Raw genomic sequence first — 21,393 nt, 5'->3', positions numbered from 1 at the left:
TGTGACTTGGAAATCAATTTTCTCTTGTGCATGTACTCCAGAAGGGAATGTTAAAACGTTGCACTTGTGGTGAATCTGTGTTATCAAAGGACTGATCTTCCAAAAGGGCTGTGCCTTAGACCACAGACTATTCAATCCCGTCTGTTGAAAGAAATCAATGACACATATGAACATTTAGCGTGATTTTAAGTATTGTGTCTTAACTTTTTCAATGCCTTAAAGAGGGTTTATAGTTTTCACAAAACAAGCTAAACCTCAACTAAAATGTGGATATGTGTTTTCACTCTGTGATCACTTGGAAGTAGCGCAAACACAATGTTAAAGTTCTGCTCCATTAAAATTACTTTTTTCCACAGCTTGTTCTGTTCTTACTTTGTGCTGGAGCAAATGGCTATGCAAACTGAGAGACACCAATGACTTTCAACTTTCTGAAAGAGACCACTCTTTAGGACCTCTATTTTAAAAACACTGCTCTAGAAATATTGGAAAAAAGTTATTGTACAAGAAAAAAAACATCGCTTTAATTTGCAAGGCTTTAAAAGCCTTGTTCCACAATCACAGATGTAATTTGCAAGGTATAAAAATTTTAAACGTTTTGTGTTTCTCTATTACAAAAATTGCTGTGCAATACAAAGATCTGTGTAGCATAGGGGTACAGCAGTGAAATTTAGGGCTGTCACTCCAGCAGCAGAAACACTGGCAACTTCTTTGCCTAGGCCAGGATGAAGGGAGTGGAAGACTTACGCAGGAGAAAACACATTACCCTTTCAAGCGTGGTTGCTCATCATCTACAGAGGCACGTTTGTTTTCATGCAGATCACTCTCAATATTGATGTATTCATCTCCCTGGAAAGCAGATCAGTGCCGAGGTTGTCAGAGAGATTTATGCTCCTTAAGTGCAAAAAAGCATCCCCACTGGCAGATGGTTGAAGCAGTCTCTAGACTTTCCTGTCTGCATTGCTTGCATGGCTCCAGCTCTCCCATCTGCCACCAACTCTGTGATCAGTGTTTAGACCAGCTGAGGAGTTTCCCAAGCCATTCACACCATTTTCAAAAGGGAAATAAAGGGGTTGGGAAATACTGGTTACTCAGAGCTGAAGAGGGCAGGGCATCCTAGACAGTAGTACAGCACTTGGTTGAAAAGGGCAAGCTGTGAGTTAGCCAGCTTGCCCAGCACTTCCTGTAGACACCCCCTGATTATGTTGCTTCTCTCTTTAGAGAACTTTATTATGGTGGAACTTTTGTATATGGAGACTTAGTTAAACTGGGCAAGGCTCGGTGTTTTAAACATTTAACTGAGCCAATAATTTTATTCTTGAGACAAATTGTTATCTGGGTCGATATAAGCATGGCACTGTTAAAGCTTTTGTACAACTAGAGGCTGCCCTGCACCCTGTCTGAGGGCTGCCTTGAGGTGGCCAGGAGGGGCACAGCCTCCAAAGCTGCTCAGCACATCTTTTGGGGCTGTCCTGCCCACATTGCACCTCTTCCCCCATCCCACTCTGCTGGGGCACAAGGAAGGAGCTTGTCCCATGGCTACTTACCTCCATGCTGATAGTGGGGCCTGCAGAGTGGCCAGGACCCGGGGCCAGCAACCACTGTGCTCTAAGGCAGCAGTGTAGCTGCATGTGGCACTCACGCCTCTCCCTTCCCTTGGAGCACCATGCCAGGGCACTGTGACCAGCTGGCTGGCCTGGAGTGTCTGGCCATGACTAGGGCCAAGACACACAGTCTCTGCCTGGCCTGGTGGACATGTCCTACTCTCTTCAAAAGAGTGGCCCACGTTGCTCAGCTACTTTTGGAGCAGTGACAATCTGCAGGTGAGTTTACCTTTTGTTATTCTGTCACTTTTGTTTATGCTGAGTCAATTCCCCAGTCTGCTGTGGAAAGCCAGGCCCACCACTGACCTTGCCCTGGAAAGCTCTCAGTTGTCAAGGGGAGACTTGGACCACAGAGTTATAGAATGGCCTGGGTTAGAAGGGTTAGAGATCATTAAAGACCACTGAGTTCCAACCCCCTGCCACAGGCAGGGACACCTCCCACTACATAAGCCTCATCCAGCTTGGCTTTGAACACCTGCAGGGATGGGGCATCCACAGCTTGTCTAGGCAAATTATTCCAGGGTCTCATCACCCTCACAGCAGAAAACTTCCTAATATCTGATCCAAACCTACCCCTTTTCCATTTAAAGCCAGTCTCCCTGGTCCTATGACTACATGCCCTTATAAAAAGTAGCTCTTCCTTATTGTTTTGTAAGCCCCCTTTGAGTGATAAAAGACCACAGTGGGATCCCTGGAGCTTCTCTTCTCCCAGCTGAACAGCCACATCTCTCTCAGCCTGTCAAGTGTCTCCTGACTTTAATGATTTCAAAGGCAAAACTAACAAATGGCAAGACCAGAGGAGTACATACATGGAAGCTGCTGCTCACTCTCCTAGGGAAAGCTCAGTGCAAAACCAGCAGCAGTCTGACGGTCCTCTTGGCTGCAGTTTTTAGAGCAGGGCGCTGTGTAGAGCTGCACTGCAACATATGACTGCATCTTCACTAAACTCAATTTATTTGCCTCATCAGTCTCGACTGTGAAATAAAGCAAACCTGAAAAATGCCTACAAAGTTGCTATTACTTTTGGTAACTGGCAGTACTCTTCTCAGTGACTGTACAAGGTAGGCTTCTTATCTGAGGGACACTGAGTTGTAATAATATGTAAATATCATTTATTCCTGAGCCTAAATTTGGAATATATTGCATACCAGCACTTCTCACAGATTTTTTTAACCTACATTACCAATCAGGAGAGTCCCAGCCCTCCAGGTAGAAGTGCCATGCTTTCACGCTTGCAGGTAACTACATACCCTTTGGCACTGTGTCAACTCTCCTGGTCACAGCTTGAAGCTCATGTCCTACAGATATTACTTTCATCCCCACCATCATTCACACTGCCACTACTTCATGTACTGTCTAGCCAGTCCAGACTTTCCTATCTCTTTTCCCATGCCACAACATGTCTTTGCCCTGTGCCTAGATCACCCATAGGCTGGACTCTGTCTCTCTGAACTTGTGAAATATATTGCCTTGAGAATATAACCTATTTCTCCTTTTGAGTATTTCAATTACAAAAGCATCAATCTACATCTTTTCACATTGCCTACAATGTATTTAAATATGCTCAGAATATTACTGTCACACTTTCATCGTTACGAATGCTTTCCTACATTAGAATGACATCAGAAGGTAAAAACATCCGAAATCAAAGACAATTTTGTGTCAAAGTGGGTAGATACAAAAGGACATTTGAGAATGGATGCATAACCCTTTTATTTTTTTTATGTCCAAACATGGTACCAGGTCTGGCCTGTGGGGAGTGTTGATCCTTGCTGAGAGTTACCAAAGGGCTATGCGGACCATGTGGACTTCTGTCAGCAAAGGGTGACACTGCTAATGTGTCTTCACATTGTAAAGATCCTCAAAATAAATTCTTATGCCTCAGTCACCACATGCCTGAGAAACTGCTGGTGTGAATATAAAAATCTCTGATACTCCCGCACCAAGTAGTGGCAGAATGTTCTCAGATGAACCTTCAGATGGAAACTGATTTCTCTGACAAAAATCAAGCTTTCATAGATGCCACTACTTTTCTCCAATTTTCTACAGTTTCAATCAGTTCTGAAAGTACTTTTTTTGTTTTTTAACTATTTCCTTTTTGCTAGCTTTTTTGAAGATTAAGGTATAGGCACCATTCACCACCTTTCTCTCCTAGGATCTCAGATTCCAATCTAGGTCCCAGGAGTGCTTATCAGAACAGCCTAAGTGATCCTTTCAATCACTGTATATCTGGAACTAATTCAACTTTGAGAGCAGAGACATTACTTTGCAGCATGCCTTTGCTGCCTCTGATCATATCCAAGAAAACAATAGAAGAGAAAAATGAGTACCCACTCTGCATCAAGTATTTCTTAAATGCTGCTTTGAGTACCATTATCACACTTGGCAAGTGGATATGATTACAAGAGAATAGAATTTTTAGAGCAGCAAGTTATTTCTGGAGTGAGGATGTGCAAATATTAATATTACCTGACAATGGTAAAATACCTGTGGATTTTTTAAACCTTGACTCTCATGCTTTTATAGTGGAATACTCACTATGTGGGCTTAAATATACAGACAAAAGAAGTCAAAATGAATGTATTTATTACTACAATAATCTGTATTGTGCTCTCTTCTTCTTTTACACAGGACCTGTTGCCTTAAGTTTGTGTTTGTTTGAAATTTTACCTACTTAGGATGTTTATTTAATAATTAAATATTATTTAATTATTATAATCATTATATTAATTATTATTAGATATTCAGTAATATGAATTATTTGTCTGATTGAAAGATTGTATCTCCAAAACCAATGATTACAGATTCTTTTTCCACCTTATGAGAAAATGCTTCTATGTCACCTTCTCATTCTCAGCCTTCCCTCTGATTACTATTTTTGATGCCTCTTTTATAACTTATCTTGTATGAAGCTATTATGACATTAGAATACATTTTTTACTGAACCTTACACATGCATTTTTTTTCTTTAATGTATTTCTGAGAACAGAACTAACTTCTCTGTCCATTTATACATTAATACATTTATAAATCTTTATATTCAGATTTTGTTAGAACATTTGTCTTGGATATACTATTACATTGCTGACATTAACTTTGAGGTTTACTACTTTTCATAAGGTTATTTGGAAGGAAAAAAAAATATATAAAAACATACCTGATTAGTATGCACCATTTTCTTATTTTGTGAATTCTTGATTCTCTTTGAATTGTCTCCAGGGCCTTTGAGATTTGTATCATCCACACCATCATCACTGTCATTCTAGGATCAGAAATTATATTTGTTCAAATCAGAAGCTGAAAGCCTTTCTCGTGTACAGTAAGAACTGATTTATAATCTGATGTACGGGCTGCCATGGAAGCAGGTGAATGGGTGGCAAGAAATGGCCTCAAATTGCACCATGAGAGGTTTAGATTAGATATTGGGAAAAATGTCTTTGCTGAAAGGGTGGTCAGGCATTGCCACAGACTGCCCAGGGAAGTAAGTGATAGAATCACCATGCCTGAAATATTCAAAAAAATCTGCAGATGTGGCACTCTGGGGACACAGTTGATTGGTGAACATGGTTGTGCTAGATTAATGGGTGGACTCAATGATCTCATGGGTCTTTTACTACCTAAATGATTCTACAATTCTCCATGTTACTTTACTGGTACAGGGAGCTCAAAACTTGGTGTGCAAAGCTTGGCTGCTCAAGCCCCTGTGCTACTGCACAAAACTGCCTTGGTCACAGATGGTGCTCAGCTAACATGAATCTGCTGTTTTCTTGACTAAACTCACATCTCCCATGGTGAATTGTGCTACTCATTGTCTCAGGACTGGTTCAACAAGTTTATGAAAACCAGGCCTACTCCTCACCAAGGGCAAAATGGACTATAAAGGGCCTTCCCCAGTTGTTAATACCTTTGCTCCAGTATTTATGTTCCTTACACACATGGACTAATGTGAACACGTACTTGTATTGCTCTTAGAATAAAACTCAAGGTATCTTTAAAGAGAGAAGTTTGCTTTACAACATTGATCCTCTGAGGTACATAGTTTATCAGAAATGAAGACAGCCATAACCAGCTCAACTATTTCTAATTTTTCTTTTATTAAATCCCAGATCTCCATTTTCTTGTTTCTTAAATGTTTTGAAGGGTAAGTTATCTCTTTTTAATGGTCCTAGAACATCTGGTTTTTGTTTTTGTAAGAAAGCTGCTTAAACAAAATTTCAGGTAACTTACATCTGCAGTTGCTGTGAATGCTTTGTATTTCAGTGGTTTCTTATGGCAGTAAGGTCATTTCACTGAGTTTTACTGCCTGAAGTATCTCATTATTTACATGGTAATAAACCCAGTAAAGTAGTATTTACAATGAAAGCAATCACTTCCACATGAACAATACAAAATAAGCTGAATCATAGTAAATGATGATACAGACAGGAATAAGCAGTACTACTAGAAATAAATTGAATTTTGCCTCTTAGCAGAAACATGACCTTACAAGGTGCGTAATTTGGTGCGTCTGGGAGAAGAGGGGAGTCACAAGAAGCTGTTTATTGAAGTGCTGTGGCCTTGACAGATCAGTTTCCTCGCTTCTAAGTGAAGTGTATCTATTCCATACCTTAAGAGAGCTATTTATCTTTCAGAAACACATGTCACTTGTTTGCCTCCTTACCATGCCATCATTGGAGTTTGCTGTAGCTGCCCCTGCAGCCAGCAACAAATGCAACTAACTGAACACCCCATACAATTAAAAAACCCCAAACAAACAACAACAAAAACACAAGAAGCAGAGATTTAATGTAGCATTGAGATATATTAAAAATACTACACATAGTGAAGTCCAAGTGATATAGTTCTGTAATTCACATACACACACACACCCACACACTCCTGAGAATGGTCTTGAATGGTCTTTGAAAATTTCTTTACTTCTTGCTGAGGAAGAAAAAGCAGAGATTTCCTAGAACTTTTGTCAGAAATTGTGTGAAAAATTATGGACACACAAGCTGCTGTCTATGAAATACACAAGTAAGGAATAATCTGTGTTAGAAGCAACCTCTAGAAGTCACTTTGGCAAATCCACTGCTCAAGTGCAATAATTACATGAGAGTTTCATTTATAGAGTAATTAAAATATATGAATGTATGAGTAATGTAACAAAACCAGTAAGAGCATCACACATGAAACTCAGTAGCCCACGCCGCAGATTGAAAGATTTGTGTCCTTCTCTGTGAACATAAAAAGTCTTTATTTCAAGTGATCACATTGTATTTTTGGATTATTACTAATTCAGTACAAACTGAATTATTGAATTACTGAATTATGGCTAATTACTGTTGATAACAAGTTTATCTTAAAAGACTTCTGTTGACTAGAGCAGTCTTTGAATGAGCACCATGTAATGTTTAGTAATTTTCTTCTTTCACAGCTGATTTTTAAAGAACTGTTTCTTCATTCTCCCCTTTATAGAATTTTTTTGTTTGGTGAAAAGAACACACTATTTAACCCTACTACTTGAAAAATAAAAGTGATTTTCAATTTCTAATAAGAACAGAAATATTCAAGTGACAAATAAAACTGCTTATTCTCTTTTCCTGCTTATTTAGCGTCTGAGGTGCTGAAGGAACTCCGTAGTAAAATGTATCTGCTTATCACCTACTGTTGCTGATCTCCATGTAGGCAACTCAGCACAGGAAGAAAAACATCTACCTCATTTACTCAGTATTCTTTTCCAGCTCCCTGTAAATATCTGGAGAACAAAATAGTGAAAGAGAAAATGGGAGTTCAAGCCTTTGGAACTACAGTTAGTACAGTCCTGTTATGAGCATAGACCAGTCCAACAATATCTAAAGTCCCTTCTGAACCTACTCGACCTCCAGATGACAAGAGAGAGCAGGAAGTTCACAGAGAAACTTGGATGGGAAAATTCTCTTTGCTTTAGTGCACAGTAAAAGAATCACAGAATTGGTCCATCTGTTTTGAATGTTTGCAATATGAAAAGTGTTTTGAAGTTGTTGCTTCTGCTTTCACAAACTGCTTTACTTTAACTGATGGAATTCTCCTCCTGTAAAATATTTGATTAAATGACAAGTGCAAAGCTATCTCAATTGTGCAAGTGAAATGCTCTTTCAGTATTTGTTTAGCTCGCTCTTGACAGCTGTTGCACTACTACATTCATTGATCTTCCCTGCTGTCCCCTCCTTGATTTTGAAGGAGGATGGATTTTGCAAAGAACTGATAACATCTATCAACAACTGATAACATCTATCAACAAAAGTTGATACCCTGTAGATGTAGATGGTGTTACACTCATGGTAGCTAGGGAGTAAAACAGGCTGGTCACCACTGCATCCAGGCAGCTGCTTAAACTGTTTATGGTTTAAGGCTGGGTCCTTACATTATGTACAAGATTACAGTGAAGATACTCAAGGAACTTAGTGAAAAACAAATACTTGAAAAGGAAATAGTTCAAGTTATAATGTTGGATTTTGTTGCATCTCATTAAATTTTTAAATGTATTTGCCCAGCAGAAGTGAAGCTGTCTAGTTTAAAGTTCAAAATTTGCTTTTCTTTAAATATTCAGTGCACTTTAACACCATTCATCTAGGTTTTCCATCATGTATTGTCTTTTGCTAGCCAGTGTCATTATTATGAAGGAGTTTAAATGCATTCTAAATATTGAGGAAAAATTTCTTTAAATTACTAATCTCAGCACTCATAAATACCTGTCAAATTATAGAACTCAGTCTACAATGCAGGAAGGATGAATGTTCATTATCCATGTACTAAACTACAGTAAATGAAAAAAAAAAAAAAAACACAACACAAACCAAAAAAACAACAACAACAAATAAAACCAAAAAAAAAAAAAAAAAAACAAAAAAAACCCCAAAAAACCCAAACAAACAAACAAACAAACAAACAAACAACAACAACAAAAAAAAACCACAAAAAACCCCAAGTATGGCTTTGGAAAACAAGCTTAGAAAGTGTGGAAAAGGACTGCATAATTTCCTGTCTGGATCTGGTTAAGTAATGCAGTGCAACACCACCTTCATTTCCAAGGGTAAATATAGCATGAAATATAAATTCTTAATTAGCATCTGTAGTCTAAATTAACCAACCAGACAAGAGTATCTAGGAAGCTATGGAAAATGGCAATAAATGGAAATGGCATTTTTTAGGATATGCTTTAAGCTTGTTTGATTGAAACAAATACTGTATGCATTATGGCAATACCAGTGTCCTATGTGCCAGGAGTTAAGGGGAGAATTTTAAAGGGGATTCTTCCCCAGGTCAGCTTGTTAAGAGTATGGTGTTCTCTGCTACAGATACAGGTACAGGTTGTTTAATGCATCATAACACTAGGAACAGGAGGCAAGAGAACAATAAATATTTATTAGCTGTTATCTTCCTTTTGTATTGTATTTATTTTATATTTGCCTCCATGTTGCTTGTAATTGTAGGGCAGTTTATTCATCCACCTACCACTCCTTTTTAAGATGCAGCTTTTATCATTCCTTATGGAGTAAGTGTGACTTGATGTTTAATATTATCAGAGACTGAATCATCAGAACTGATTAGATAAAAAATCTGCCTCTTTAATAAGGGCTAAAGACAAGCTAAATAAATCCAATCTCAGTTTTGGGAGTATAGTTAGTGATATAGGGTTTATGAGCAGGAAACTGTGGGCAAGTGTAGTGTCCTCCAGCCAGCCAGCATCATGTATCAGAAATTAACTAAACCACCTTTAAGGCAAGAGACACAGTAGCATTTCCACACATTATGTATGACATTATTATAGCTATAGATACTCAATCTGTTATGCTGGCACATAGACACTTAACAAGAACAATTTTCTGAATTAAGGATAATGATTTAAATTTCTTAAATTACATGACATTTTTAAGACTGAAAAAAATTAACAACCTGAATGTCTCATTATAAACTGCAGCAATTTGTTGATTCTAGCTATGAGGCAGCATCTAAAGCAGGTAACTTCAGCATGTAGGTGTTAACAACTGCATTGGGTTTTAATAAGGTAAATTCTTTATTACTGAAGTGTAGGAACACGGTAGGGAAGACTAGCAGTATGGGGAAAGAAAGCTATGCATCTTAAAACCAATAGAAAAAGCTCACTTACTGTAACACACCCAAATGGCTTTTGGTGATTGAGACGCTCCTAATATCAAAGAGAGTGATAAAGAGAGAAACAGCAGAGGTGTACATTTGGGAGTTTATAATCTGTTTTCTTTTGAGACCATTTTGAGGTGTTAATAAGGGGGAAAGTTGCTTCTGGGTCTCCCAGGTACTGGTATTTTCACAAGGCAATAATACAGGATCTACAATTTCAATGCTGTGCTCAAGTAAAAAATGCATAGTGTACAAAAGAAGTAACGAATATTTTGCAGAACCAGGCATTTTTTAAAATGCAATTAATGGTATTAATATAACTTTGTGTTACATGGATGCATGTCCTGTCTGAAAGCTAACATGGGTTAACTGAGGGTGTACTACAGTACCATTGAAAATGGTGATGCAGTAAAATGCTTCTGTGATGCAATGAAAATCCTGTCACAGTACAAATGGATGTGTGTGTTTACATGTCAATAGCAACTGAGAAACTGAGAAGCTGTAGTTAACTCTCTTTAACCATTTGTGAGACAAATAAAAAACCAGATTATATTACAACTTCTTCACCCTGTTTGATCCCTTTGCAACAGAAAGCACAGTGCTTCTCATTCTTGACTTAATAAAGATCTGATATGATCCTTCATACATCACTTGTTAGCCTTGAGCTGCTTTGTATTACATTGAGAGCTGTTTTACTAAGTTAGGTACTTTATAAAACAAATCACTTAACCCAGATTTACTTTGTCCCTCTCTTACTTTATCCCTATGTGCATTAATGATTAAGTAGTTCAGATGCATCTGAAGGTACCTATGGATGCTTAAAATGGTACCTACACAGATACAGAAAATGGTTCAAATTATACCTTTTCGAGAACACTTTTTATATTTTGTGGTTTAGGTAAGATAGTCATTGCTTAATACATTAAGACACATTTATTTTGGAGGAATTAAAGTGTTCACTCTTCGTGCAAGAAAAGCTTTAAACACCAGAAATAGCGGAAAATAATTATGAGATTGTTTAGTTTTGGCTTTACTGTGATTTGCTTATATAAAGAATTTTACCTATTTCCTTCTGTGTCTTATTTTCTCCAGGGAGTGACTTACATACTGAAAGAGAGATAGTGAAAAAGTAAATAAAAATGGCCCGGGTAAGCCAGCTTCATAAGGCAGAGCGTTAACCCGGGTGACTGTAGTATGCTCCACAGATCTCTGAGGAAAAAGGTGGATTTTCAGCTCATGCAATTCACCAGAGTTCAACACCGAGCTTTTGCAGCTAGGTGTTTTCCACTCCTTTTTGAGTTTCTAAGCACAGATTTATGAAGCTGATTGCACTAATTCAGGCACATATTTTGTGTGGAAACACAGACGAGATGAAACATCTTATCTCACTTACTTGAACTGAGGGAGACTCTAGTTCAAGTTGCTTATCTATCCGAAACACAGATGAGTCGAGGGTGCTCTATTTATCCCGGAGAAAGCTCTAACCACTGGGCTGTCATGTTTAAAGAGTTATCTCACTTGTCTACATTCCGTAAATATTCCGACGGGCTTGTCTGTCCTTATAGCACAATGAATAAATATACCGAGCGGTTGAACGTCGCTGATGTTATGTAATAGTTCACATGCTTAGAGTCTACAAAGACCCTTCTATGTTATTTGGATAGTGTCGGCAGATACCCACATTCGCTACCCACTTCCTGCTAGGTGACATCAGGGGCAGGGTAAGGATTGGAGACTGCAAAGGAGAGCAAGGGGCTGCTTTGCTAACACAGCCTTCTTCGGACCATTTCACAGCCTCTGACGCTCCCCGACCTATTCTAATTTCAGCAACAAGCGCAGTGAGTCAGCCCGGCTGCGGGTTCACAAGTTTCTCTTTGTGTTTGTTTCAATTCCAATGAAAGCATGAGGATGCTATGGGCATTGAGAAATAGGAATTAACTATTTCTCCCCCCCCCCCCCCCCCCCCCCCGTGTATGTGTTCGTTTGGGGGGCTTTGCGCTTCCACTTATGAAATCCGCGTTTTTTAAACGGCTATTAATATTACTTTATGCCTAGAAAATGCAAAACCTTCTGGGCTGGCTCTTTATCTTCTCTTTGCGCTCTTCTCGAGAGCAGAAGACAATTCCACTTACTTTATGCGTGGAAGAATTATATGCCCCACTATTATTACATTATTATTTTTCTCATATTATTGAAATACATTGCTCTGATGAGTTATATGTCCGCTGCATAATGCAGACCTATATTTCTGACAGAACTATAAATTACCTATCCTCAGTTAAAACCAGCAACTCATATAGCAGATGGGAGCCCGCTGTGAGATCCATCAACCCATTAAATATAACCAAGCCAGGACACTTTTCAAAGCTAGCTGTATACCATTGAGTAGAGCGTACTCCTGAATAAGTCAATTGTGCTCAGCTCTTTTTTACAAGAGCCGTGTATTTTGGCAGGGTATCAGCACGTAGAATGTTGTAAAATACCTGCAGGCAGACCGCAGAAAATGCTTTTTCTTTGTTAGGGGTCTGAATTCAGCATTGTTCAATGCTTTAAAGTCCTTCCTTTTCCCCAGAAAGCAAAGGAAACCACACTTACCTGGAAGGCCAAATTGTGCACTCCCGAGTGATCACGGTTGGTCTCCGTCAGCTCCATCCCCCTGGTACGGAGTTTTGGGTGAATGTTGGAAGCCACTTGCAGCACAGGGAAGAATGAGCCAGGACCTGGTTAATCCATCCACAGGATCGGTATTACTTAAATCAAGTTAGCAGCAGGCCTTCTCAGGTTACTCTTACTCCCACTTAGCTCCACCTTCTCGCTCCGCTAGCACAGCCCATTTGGGCCAGCATGGGAAACAGCCCTCAGAGATGAGAATGGAGGATACCTGCAGGCCAAGAATCATATTTTACCCAGTATGACTCTGGGTGGTCCTGAAGGCAAACGTATCTACTGATAGGACTTCTGTCCTTCCTTCTGTCCTCCTTGCGTGGGAGAAAATCTTCCACGTCCAGATTTTGACAAGCCAACACATTTTTTGTCCTTTTTTTACAGTACTCTTAATTCATTATTTTTGTGATATTATTGTAGCTTAATTTTCATAGTACTTGGGGGCTTCACCTAGCAGGAGGAAAAATGAGAATGTGAACAACACTCAAAACTCTGACGAGCCACTTTGACTTGGTTATCTGGCCACAGATTACTCGCCTTTAACTGGAGTTATTATGGTAATCTTCAGGCTTGCTATTTGCAGTATTGCAAACAGATATTCTCAAAACCATCAGTTGGGTCTCTTGCCCATGTTTTTTGTTGACTATGGACTTTGTTTAATACAGCTTCTTGTGTTTAAGTCCTGAAAATACTGTCACTATTACAGACACTGATGTCAGACAGGATTTGTATGAAGGTATGTTTTGTCATTAGGAGCAGCAAAAATGACAGTGTTCTGTTTCTTGGAAACACAGCAAAGTATATTTATGAATTCAAGTGTATTTATGAATTCATTAGCTGCCTACATTCATAACTTTTTACATGCAGATGGAAAATGTCATGAGTTATGCTTCACCCTGTGAAAAGCAAAAAACTGTGCCCTGTTTTACGTATAAGACCAGGATGGATTGGCATGACTGAATGTTATACAAAATAATGAACAATTACATGAAAAATAAGATGATGCATCTTTCTGAGTAATGTTCCAACTAGTATTATAAATCATACTGTTGCAATATATGCTTTCTGAGTATTAAAACTAATACTCAAAAAGGAGGAGTAGCTGTTTTTGTTTTTTTTTTTGCCAAGGAGTGCAGGTGTTTCAACGATTTTTAGGTTTGCAGTGTTCAGAATATTTTTGGTGACCCAGGTTTTGAAATCAACTTGTTTATTGGTAATTGTATTTACCCTGTGAATAGAGGAAGTGTTCTAGTTACTTCTCTCTGCACAATCTTCAGCAAGAAATAACTGTAAATATCTTTAACAGGTTTTTGTACAAATTGCCTGCTGATTCCTGCATACCTCAGCTGCTTTCCCTTTCTTTTCTTTCTTTCTCTCCCAGTTTTGAACATGCTTTTACAACAAGAAAGTAGAGGAAACAAGCCAATGAATCATTTTAAAATCCAGTGTATGTAATCTCTGTAATCTGTAATCTCTGTAATCTGCATTTATATGATTGGAAGAAAGTTCTACCCTCCTAACAATTACAAGACACAAGTATTTTCTGCTATTGTTCCTCTTCTTTGGGGCAACCCATTAGATAATATTTAAACTGTTTTTCTCATTAAAAAAAATCTCAGAGTAGTACTGACTCAGTAATTTCAGTGTGGTTTTCACCGTTGAATTATATTTTATGTTAGAAAATTCACAGGATATTTAAAACAAAATTAACCACACATCCAAGAAAAATCCTGAACTCACTTTAAAAAGCCTATTAAATATTGCCATTTCTCAGTGGACAGACGACCATATATTTCAAGAAAGTTAGGTAACTCACTGATATTTTTTGACATCATCAGTCAGAGTTATATTTAATGTTTCATTTAGGGCAAACCCTTCCTCTTTCTGGTTAGATTAATACTTACTTGAAGATATGTTATTTTATAGCAAGACATATTACATGTCTGAGGAATATTGCATCTCACTGTTTCAACTGATAACAAGCCTGGACGTCTGCTTTCCTCTTATGTGGTTCCTTTGGCTGTGAGAAAACATTAAAGATTCACATTCTTAAATTTTAGGCTGTTTTTACAGCAAAAGATTGAAGGCTAGGCTGAAACAAACATGTGCTGCCAAAATTCTACTAATAGCAGAGAAAAAACTTACAATAATCTTAGAGTTTTTCCAAAGAATAGGGATAAGAAACTTTATGTTCCATCACACTATTTTTGCATAAACTCTGGAATCTCTTTGTCTTGTTTTGAAGAAGACTAATCAAAAGGCCTAATTGTCTCACTGAATTTCACATATAAATGAGATTTATATTTTTCCCAGTGTGAATAATTCATAGAGGAAGTTTATTTTCATTTGAAGGAATAATTTTCCTGGGTGCTTCACACTTCTATTTTTAATGGTAGAAGTTTATGAATTTATTGAAAGAATGCTGGTTTTTCAGTTGGCAGGTCTGAGAAACTCAGGAAGAAAAGCATTTTATTGTATTAAAACAACAATCTGGAAAAGCAGAAACTACTTTTCATATACAGACCAAGGAAAATTTAATGTCAATGCATTGGATATTTTTACAATATTAGGTAGACTTGACACAGTGAACTACTCTTATTTCATCATGCCTAGGACCAAAGCATAGAAAATGAATAAACTTTTAATGTTTTTAAAAAAGTTTTTAATATAACAAGCTCTTTACTGGAATCTTGTTCTCAAAACATGTGAAAGGTCGTTTCAGTCATTCCCCAGAATTTTTTTAAGGAAGAAGAATGTTATCACACTCTCAGAGAGTTTTTTCTTGTATTCTAATGCAAATTAAGGAAACAAAAAATCTTGTTAGTAGGAGAGGCTTTCAGCTGAACTTTTTGCTCAGAGGTCTGAGTGGCAAAAAACCATAATGCTGCGCGTCAAGTAAATAAAATATTTTGTTAGAAAATGAAACCTTTCTGCTGCTGTATAACTCTGCCATGAAATCTTAGTCACATGGTAAAGCATTCAGAACCTCTTTGCTCCTCAAGTAACAGCACTGCAATGCTCGATTTGCTCTGAAATTGGCACACAGACTGATGAAAGCCAGAAAGGTTTTTTTAGGTAGTATGAAAATATTAACCAGTAGCACATCTTACTGTACACACAGCAGGCAAATATATAGCAACGTGATTCTTAATAATTTGCTATGTGCACAGAGAAGCTGAGCAGTAGTATAAAGAAATAAGTAAGGTATTTAAAGAAGAGAAGAGTCATTCTGGATTTTTTCCATTGTTGAACTGTGAGAAGCAACTTCATAGTTAGAACCTATAAAGTTCAAAAATTCAAAATTTTTACATTCTTAACTGATCCTATTCATTTTGTGCAGTTTTGTTAATATTACTCAGCTGTGATTTCAAGACACTTCAGTCAAAATTTTCAAAAGCATTGAGATAATCAAATCCCAATTTTTCATACATGCCCTGAGTAAACTGCACCTCAGAGGAAAGGTGAATGAAAAACCACATGGTTACCATTGACAAATCGTTGGCAAGTAGAAGATTGCTTTATATTTTGCTATATATGCTAACATTTATGTAGCCAGTTCTTCTTATCCCTCTTCTGACTTCTCTGAGTGCAAAAGGTGTCTTCCATATTTGAAAAGACATGGGATGAAAAGGCATTTTTTGTTAATGTCTATAACCTACAAGATTCAGGTGTTTATAGTATGGCCTATTAGGTTTTTAGAAATATATTCATACCAGTGTCAAAGATAAACTGTTATCCTCCACATCATCTTGAGAATAAAGGGCGAAGGGAAGAAGGTAGAGTCTTGGGGGAAAAAAAAATTGTGTGTGAAATTGTCCCTCAACACACAATTTTCTTGGAAAGTCTGACCCTGGGACTTCTTATCAAAAGGGAATTTCTCCTCCAAATTCTCAGGTGTGGCTCTTACATTTTTAAGGTAAAAGCAGACAGTGAAAAGCTCTTAGTAAGATAAAAATGTTTAAAAAAATCAGAATGGACAGATGTGGTCACAAATCCCTGGATGTCCCTATTTTAAAAATAATTTATGTTTGTACAAAGTGACTGTAAATGAGGTGGCTGCGTGGTCAGATGATGCATCCATTTCTCCTAGGTTCTGCTCTGAGTTCAGTTTTTGGTTCTTGCTAGTCACAGATTTCTTGCCCAGTAAGTTTTCAGCTCTTAATCTGGCTTGCAGCTCTCCCTCTGATATCTTTTGAAATCAATATGAATTTGTTCTTCCTTGTTTCTCTTGTTTTGTTCACTTCCTCATTTTTCTGTAGCAGTAGAAATGAAGCGTTTTCATACTTCCCAGTTGAACAAAAATTGCCCCTTCACAGGGTGGAAACACTACAAAAGAAGTGCAAGTCTATAAAAAACAATTAATTATGGGGGAAAGACTTCTCAGAGGAAAGTCAAAGGCTTTGAGGGCTATTTCGTTTTACCTTGTGGCAAATACCTGAGGAAAGTTAAAGAAAAAAGAATCCTGGGCACATGTTTATTTTTGCTTTGAAATAATTTTGCCTTTCTGCAAAATTCCTGTTCAGTGGAATGAAGTGCTACAGTGAGTTAACAAGATAGCCAATCACTCCTGTTGTGAAAACTAGACCTCCGATCTGGAAAGTGAATTACAGGTACTATTACTTACCTGTTGCACTTCCTGCAAGGGCAGGTGTGACCAATCCCGTTGGGAAATCAATTTATAATAGTGACATAAGGAAGAAATTCAAATTCTTGATGTAATTCTAGTTGCGGTGTAGCTGGCAGGCATTTGCAAGGACTGTGTATGCAAAGGTGTGCCTCTGGGCGTAACTGCAGTACTTAACGAGAGCTTCCCAGCTTGTTTCTGCACAGATGAGAGCGGACTCATTTGTGACAAATTCCTTCACTGAGTTACTAGTTTACTTTGTCTCAAACCAGCTGCCTAGTTGACACTGGATCTCGCCAAGTGTTGGATTCTCAGAGGTGCCAGGCATTATGCTGGCAGCCCTCATACAAGGCTAAAACAAGTTGATAGGTGTTACGTGCACATTGAAATGTGTCAATGGATATCCTGGGTGGAGAAATTGACTAATCCTGGGAGTTCCTCCGGGCCAAAATGTGCATAGATAAGAGAATTTGAATAACGACTAGAAACTGTTCCAGCATATGTAGGAATAGTAAGGTCAAATAGTCTTTTGTCCACTGCAAAGATAATTAGAATAGGTTTTATAATATTAGCCCATAGCAATTTATTATGCTCTTATTAGGGTAGTTATCCTTCTTATAGGACTAGAATCTAACAGGATCTACAACTAGAATTGTAAAAAATTATTCCAATTACACAATTCAGGAGTCTGATCTGATCCAGTGAAGATGCCATAGCAGGGCTTGCAATGGGGAGTCCTGCACCATCTGCATAGTGACTTACACTCCTGTTTGAGAAATTTGGTTCTCCATGAAAGCATTACCTTATTCGTACAAAAGATCACAGGAAATAACTTTTGTAACTAGCAGTTGATCTGTGAATGTGTGTACAGGTCAGAGAGAATTCTTCCTAAAACAAAACAATCTGGTATAAACCAACATAAATTATTGCTACTTGTTTAAAAATGAGGTCAGAATATGATAAGTTGGTGTTTTGTTCTTTTCTTCAGTGTTTGTTGTGTATTTATTTGTTGCTATTACGATCCAAACAATGCTACTTACCTACTTCTTGAACTGTTTTTTGAGTAAGTAGAGATATCCTGCCAGTGCAGTATAAGCTCAAGTATAGTACCAATTTTCAAGCTCTAGCAGCACAAACATTTTCCTTATGATGAAGAATTTCAAAAGTACTAAAAAGAGGACAGAACAGAAATCTAAAGAATCTGAGCAAAAGTTCTGAAAGTGTTCAGATGTTTGCCTACAAGAAAAGCTATACTCATAAAATAAAACTTATTCTTCTGTGAGATTATTGCTTTCTTTTTGCACTTAATAGGTTTCTGGAACTTGGAACTGCAAGAGGATGATGATAAGCAGGAACTTAACCAGTCAGTGGGAGTCCTCACTGGCTGGGAAATGAAGAGAAAGTCACAAAAAGATCTGCACTTACATTCCTTACATCTAATGATAAATCACTCATTGTTATTGGGATCCAAGGTAATTTACTGTGAATATACTGTGCTCAGTGTGGCTCCCTGTGGAGACACTCACTATGCAGTCAACAAAGATTCACTGCTGTATAAACAGCAACCAGCACAGTTTATAGAGCTGGAGCCATCGCAGTGAGGTTGAGCATTTTTAGGAAGAACTGTACGTTCATCTGCAGTCCAAGTTACTTAGATTTGAAAAGCAACAACTCTGATGAGAGATTTAACCTTGAAGTCTTTGTAAGACTGTCTTAATTGCCAGCAAATGGTCCTATCTTTCCTTTTTTAAAAAACCATCACCTGGTCACACTGGCAGTTCAGAAACCTTCTAATTTTGGAATAACAGAGCTAGGGGTTATGCTCTAATTTACTGCACATCTAGGGTTCAGGGACTCCTTAAGGACACAAAAAAGCCATTGGAGGTGGAGGATGCATGTTACTCTGAGTACCTTTAATTTAGTGTACTAGGACTAGAAGTACTTTTAATCTAGGACAGATGACAAGCCTATCCAAAGGCATTTAATGCTATAAAATATAAGCTCTTCTTGGACAAATTTCTTACTCATTAAATTTTACTTTTCGTTTGTCTGTCTGTTTTGAGTTTTATTTGGGTTTTTTGCTTGTGTTATGCTGATACTTCCTCTGAGAGAATGGTAAATACACTACCCACACGCTTCCACTAAACAATACTACTTTAATTACATACATAAATTTTGGTCGAATGGACGACTTGGAAGCAGGGCAAGCACACACTGAGGTTTTGAATTAATATACCACAGGTCTACAGCAAGAACAAATCTTCCAAAATGAGACCAGTGTGAAGGATAAAGTCTTGAAGACAAATGAGGTTGAATTCTAAGTTAATGTGCTAAATCTCTCCCTAGTACTGGTTCCCTAGGTGCACTAGAGATGATACAACACCTCTCTGCTTGATGCAATGGGAACACCCAGCATGATTCTATTAAAGGTCATCTCTGGAGTGCTGAATGCAATTTGAAAGAAATAGAAGCATGAAAACCTTTTACAAGAAAGATTAATACCCTTTGAATATCAAGAAGTTAGTTCGTTGAAATACTTAAATATTATTAATCTCCCTTTTTATATTTTTGTATATGTGTATTTTGCATTCAGTGACCGGATGCAGAAGTCGAAGTAAAATACGCTTCAGAATAAAAAATAGATTCCTGTTTTTTGAAATACTACACCAACCAATATGCACTCCGTTTGAACTCCAGGTCATTTTTCAAAATTGCTGCCTCCAGGGGAGGGAGAAGCACGATTTAAAATGATCTTCTGAATTTTTAATGGATATTAGAAGTATAAGCCTTTGCAGCAGCTGAGAAGTGTTAAGGGATGAGGTCAACAGCGGCTAAATAGCGCTCTTAACATACCGCTGTTGACACAGCTAAAGCTGTTATCATCCTGATAGCTTTCAGGGAGGACCCGTCCTTGGAGAACAATAGGGGGACCTCTGGACTGCCCGTCACCACAGCAGAGTTGCCCAGACCAGTTCTTCTGGCTGAAATCTACTGAGTGTTGGAGTCTGGAGGTGTTTGTGCCCTGTGTCATCTCAGCAGGACCATTTCACCTGTTTGCTTTGTCTGGGAAACAATCAAACTCATCTTGCAAGAGAGCCAGCCTGAAATTATGTCTAAGCACAATTTATATAAATACAAATAATATGAATATCAAAAAGTATAAATAGCTGCATTCTCCCACTCTTCACTAAGAAATTTGGCATATTGATTTAAGTTCCCAGAGACACAAAACTACACCTTGTCTCTCAAGGCAAAGGGCTTAACAGGGCAGAAAGTGGATTTGGACAACTAGTACCATAAATTATTCCTCCTTTCGCCTGTGGAACTAATCTGTTTATATTTGCAGTCTCTTTTTTGCATCTCTCGTTTGACTGTGCATAAAAAGAAAATCCAAAGCTTATTATAATGTTTCTGTACCGCAGGCTGTATGCAGTGCTGTTTCATTAATGCACTTTCAGCTAAATATTTCCTGACCTAATGACCTTTTTTAAAAATATACTGCTACTTGTAAGAGTAACCTGTTCATAAAACTGACACAACATAACCTAAAGACATTTTTTCATTGTGTTTCAGACAGAAAAAAGGTGATCTATGTCACTTTACCCTATCACTAGTGTAATTTTTCTTCCAGCTTTTTCAACAACAGAGTGCTTTCTAGCAGATTTATGTGACCTAGATCCAGAGATTGATGACATATAGCAACGTTGGTGCGGAAGAATTGGCTACTCTTTGTTTCTCTAGCTTGAGCTAAAAACACTTTTGAAATTTTGTGATACCTATGCACAAAGCTTCTACATAGAGCAGCCTGTTCATTTCAGTCTTCTTATTCCCCATATAGTTCATCTGAATTTTGGCAGACCTCATACAGGTTGCGGTTTCTCTGCATGTCTTTAAATTCCACATGTTTCATCCTGTAAAGGTGTATGGGATCCTTGAACATTACTGGTGAATAAATGAGATCCTTCTAAGAAGTAGGTGAGAATGTACTATGAAGAAAGTAAAAATCTAATCCTTCCAGGATCCATTTCCAAACCTTTGCTGTGCACCCAAACACAGTAGAGTGAGTCAGTCATATTCAGTGTGTATAAGAAGTCAAACCTAGCTTAAAAGTAGTGGGCAGAAAGAATTTGTTTACCATTGGACTAAAAACTACATGATTAGTTTAAAAGCAGGAAGGAATTGCAACCTGAGGGCAAGATGTTCTAGCTAATTATGAAACCATAATGAGAGAAGATATTGTGTTGCAGAAAACTAGCAACTGTCAGTTGAATAGTGAATGTCTCATGGGGAAAAATAAGTAAATTGCTTATCACATCTCTTTAACCACTGAATAAGTACTTGGTACTTCTTTTTCGATTCTTGCCTTCCTTTGTGGACTTTCAT

The 21,393-nt window shown here is 37.8% G+C and overlaps 1 protein-coding gene across 1 annotated transcript in view; it reads right to left on the bottom strand.

Moving 5' to 3' along the window:
- SLC28A3 (solute carrier family 28 member 3) overlaps window positions 1-12,374 on the bottom strand; it is a 37,794-nt gene extending 25,420 nt beyond the window's left edge. The window contains exons 1-3 of the mRNA XM_062513311.1: window positions 12,318-12,374; window positions 4,759-4,863; window positions 764-846 (exon numbers count right to left, since the gene is read on the bottom strand). Coding sequence (XP_062369295.1) covers window positions 764-846; window positions 4,759-4,863; window positions 12,318-12,374 — 245 coding nt within the window. The remainder of the gene's footprint in view (window positions 1-763; window positions 847-4,758; window positions 4,864-12,317) is intronic.
- Window positions 12,375-21,393: the final 9,019 nt, after the last annotated feature.

Source organism: Cinclus cinclus, chromosome Z (genome assembly GCF_963662255.1).
Source record: "Cinclus cinclus chromosome Z, bCinCin1.1, whole genome shotgun sequence".
Taxonomy (NCBI): Eukaryota; Metazoa; Chordata; class Aves; order Passeriformes; family Cinclidae; genus Cinclus; species Cinclus cinclus.
This window is presented reverse-complemented; position numbering and strand designations above follow the sequence as displayed.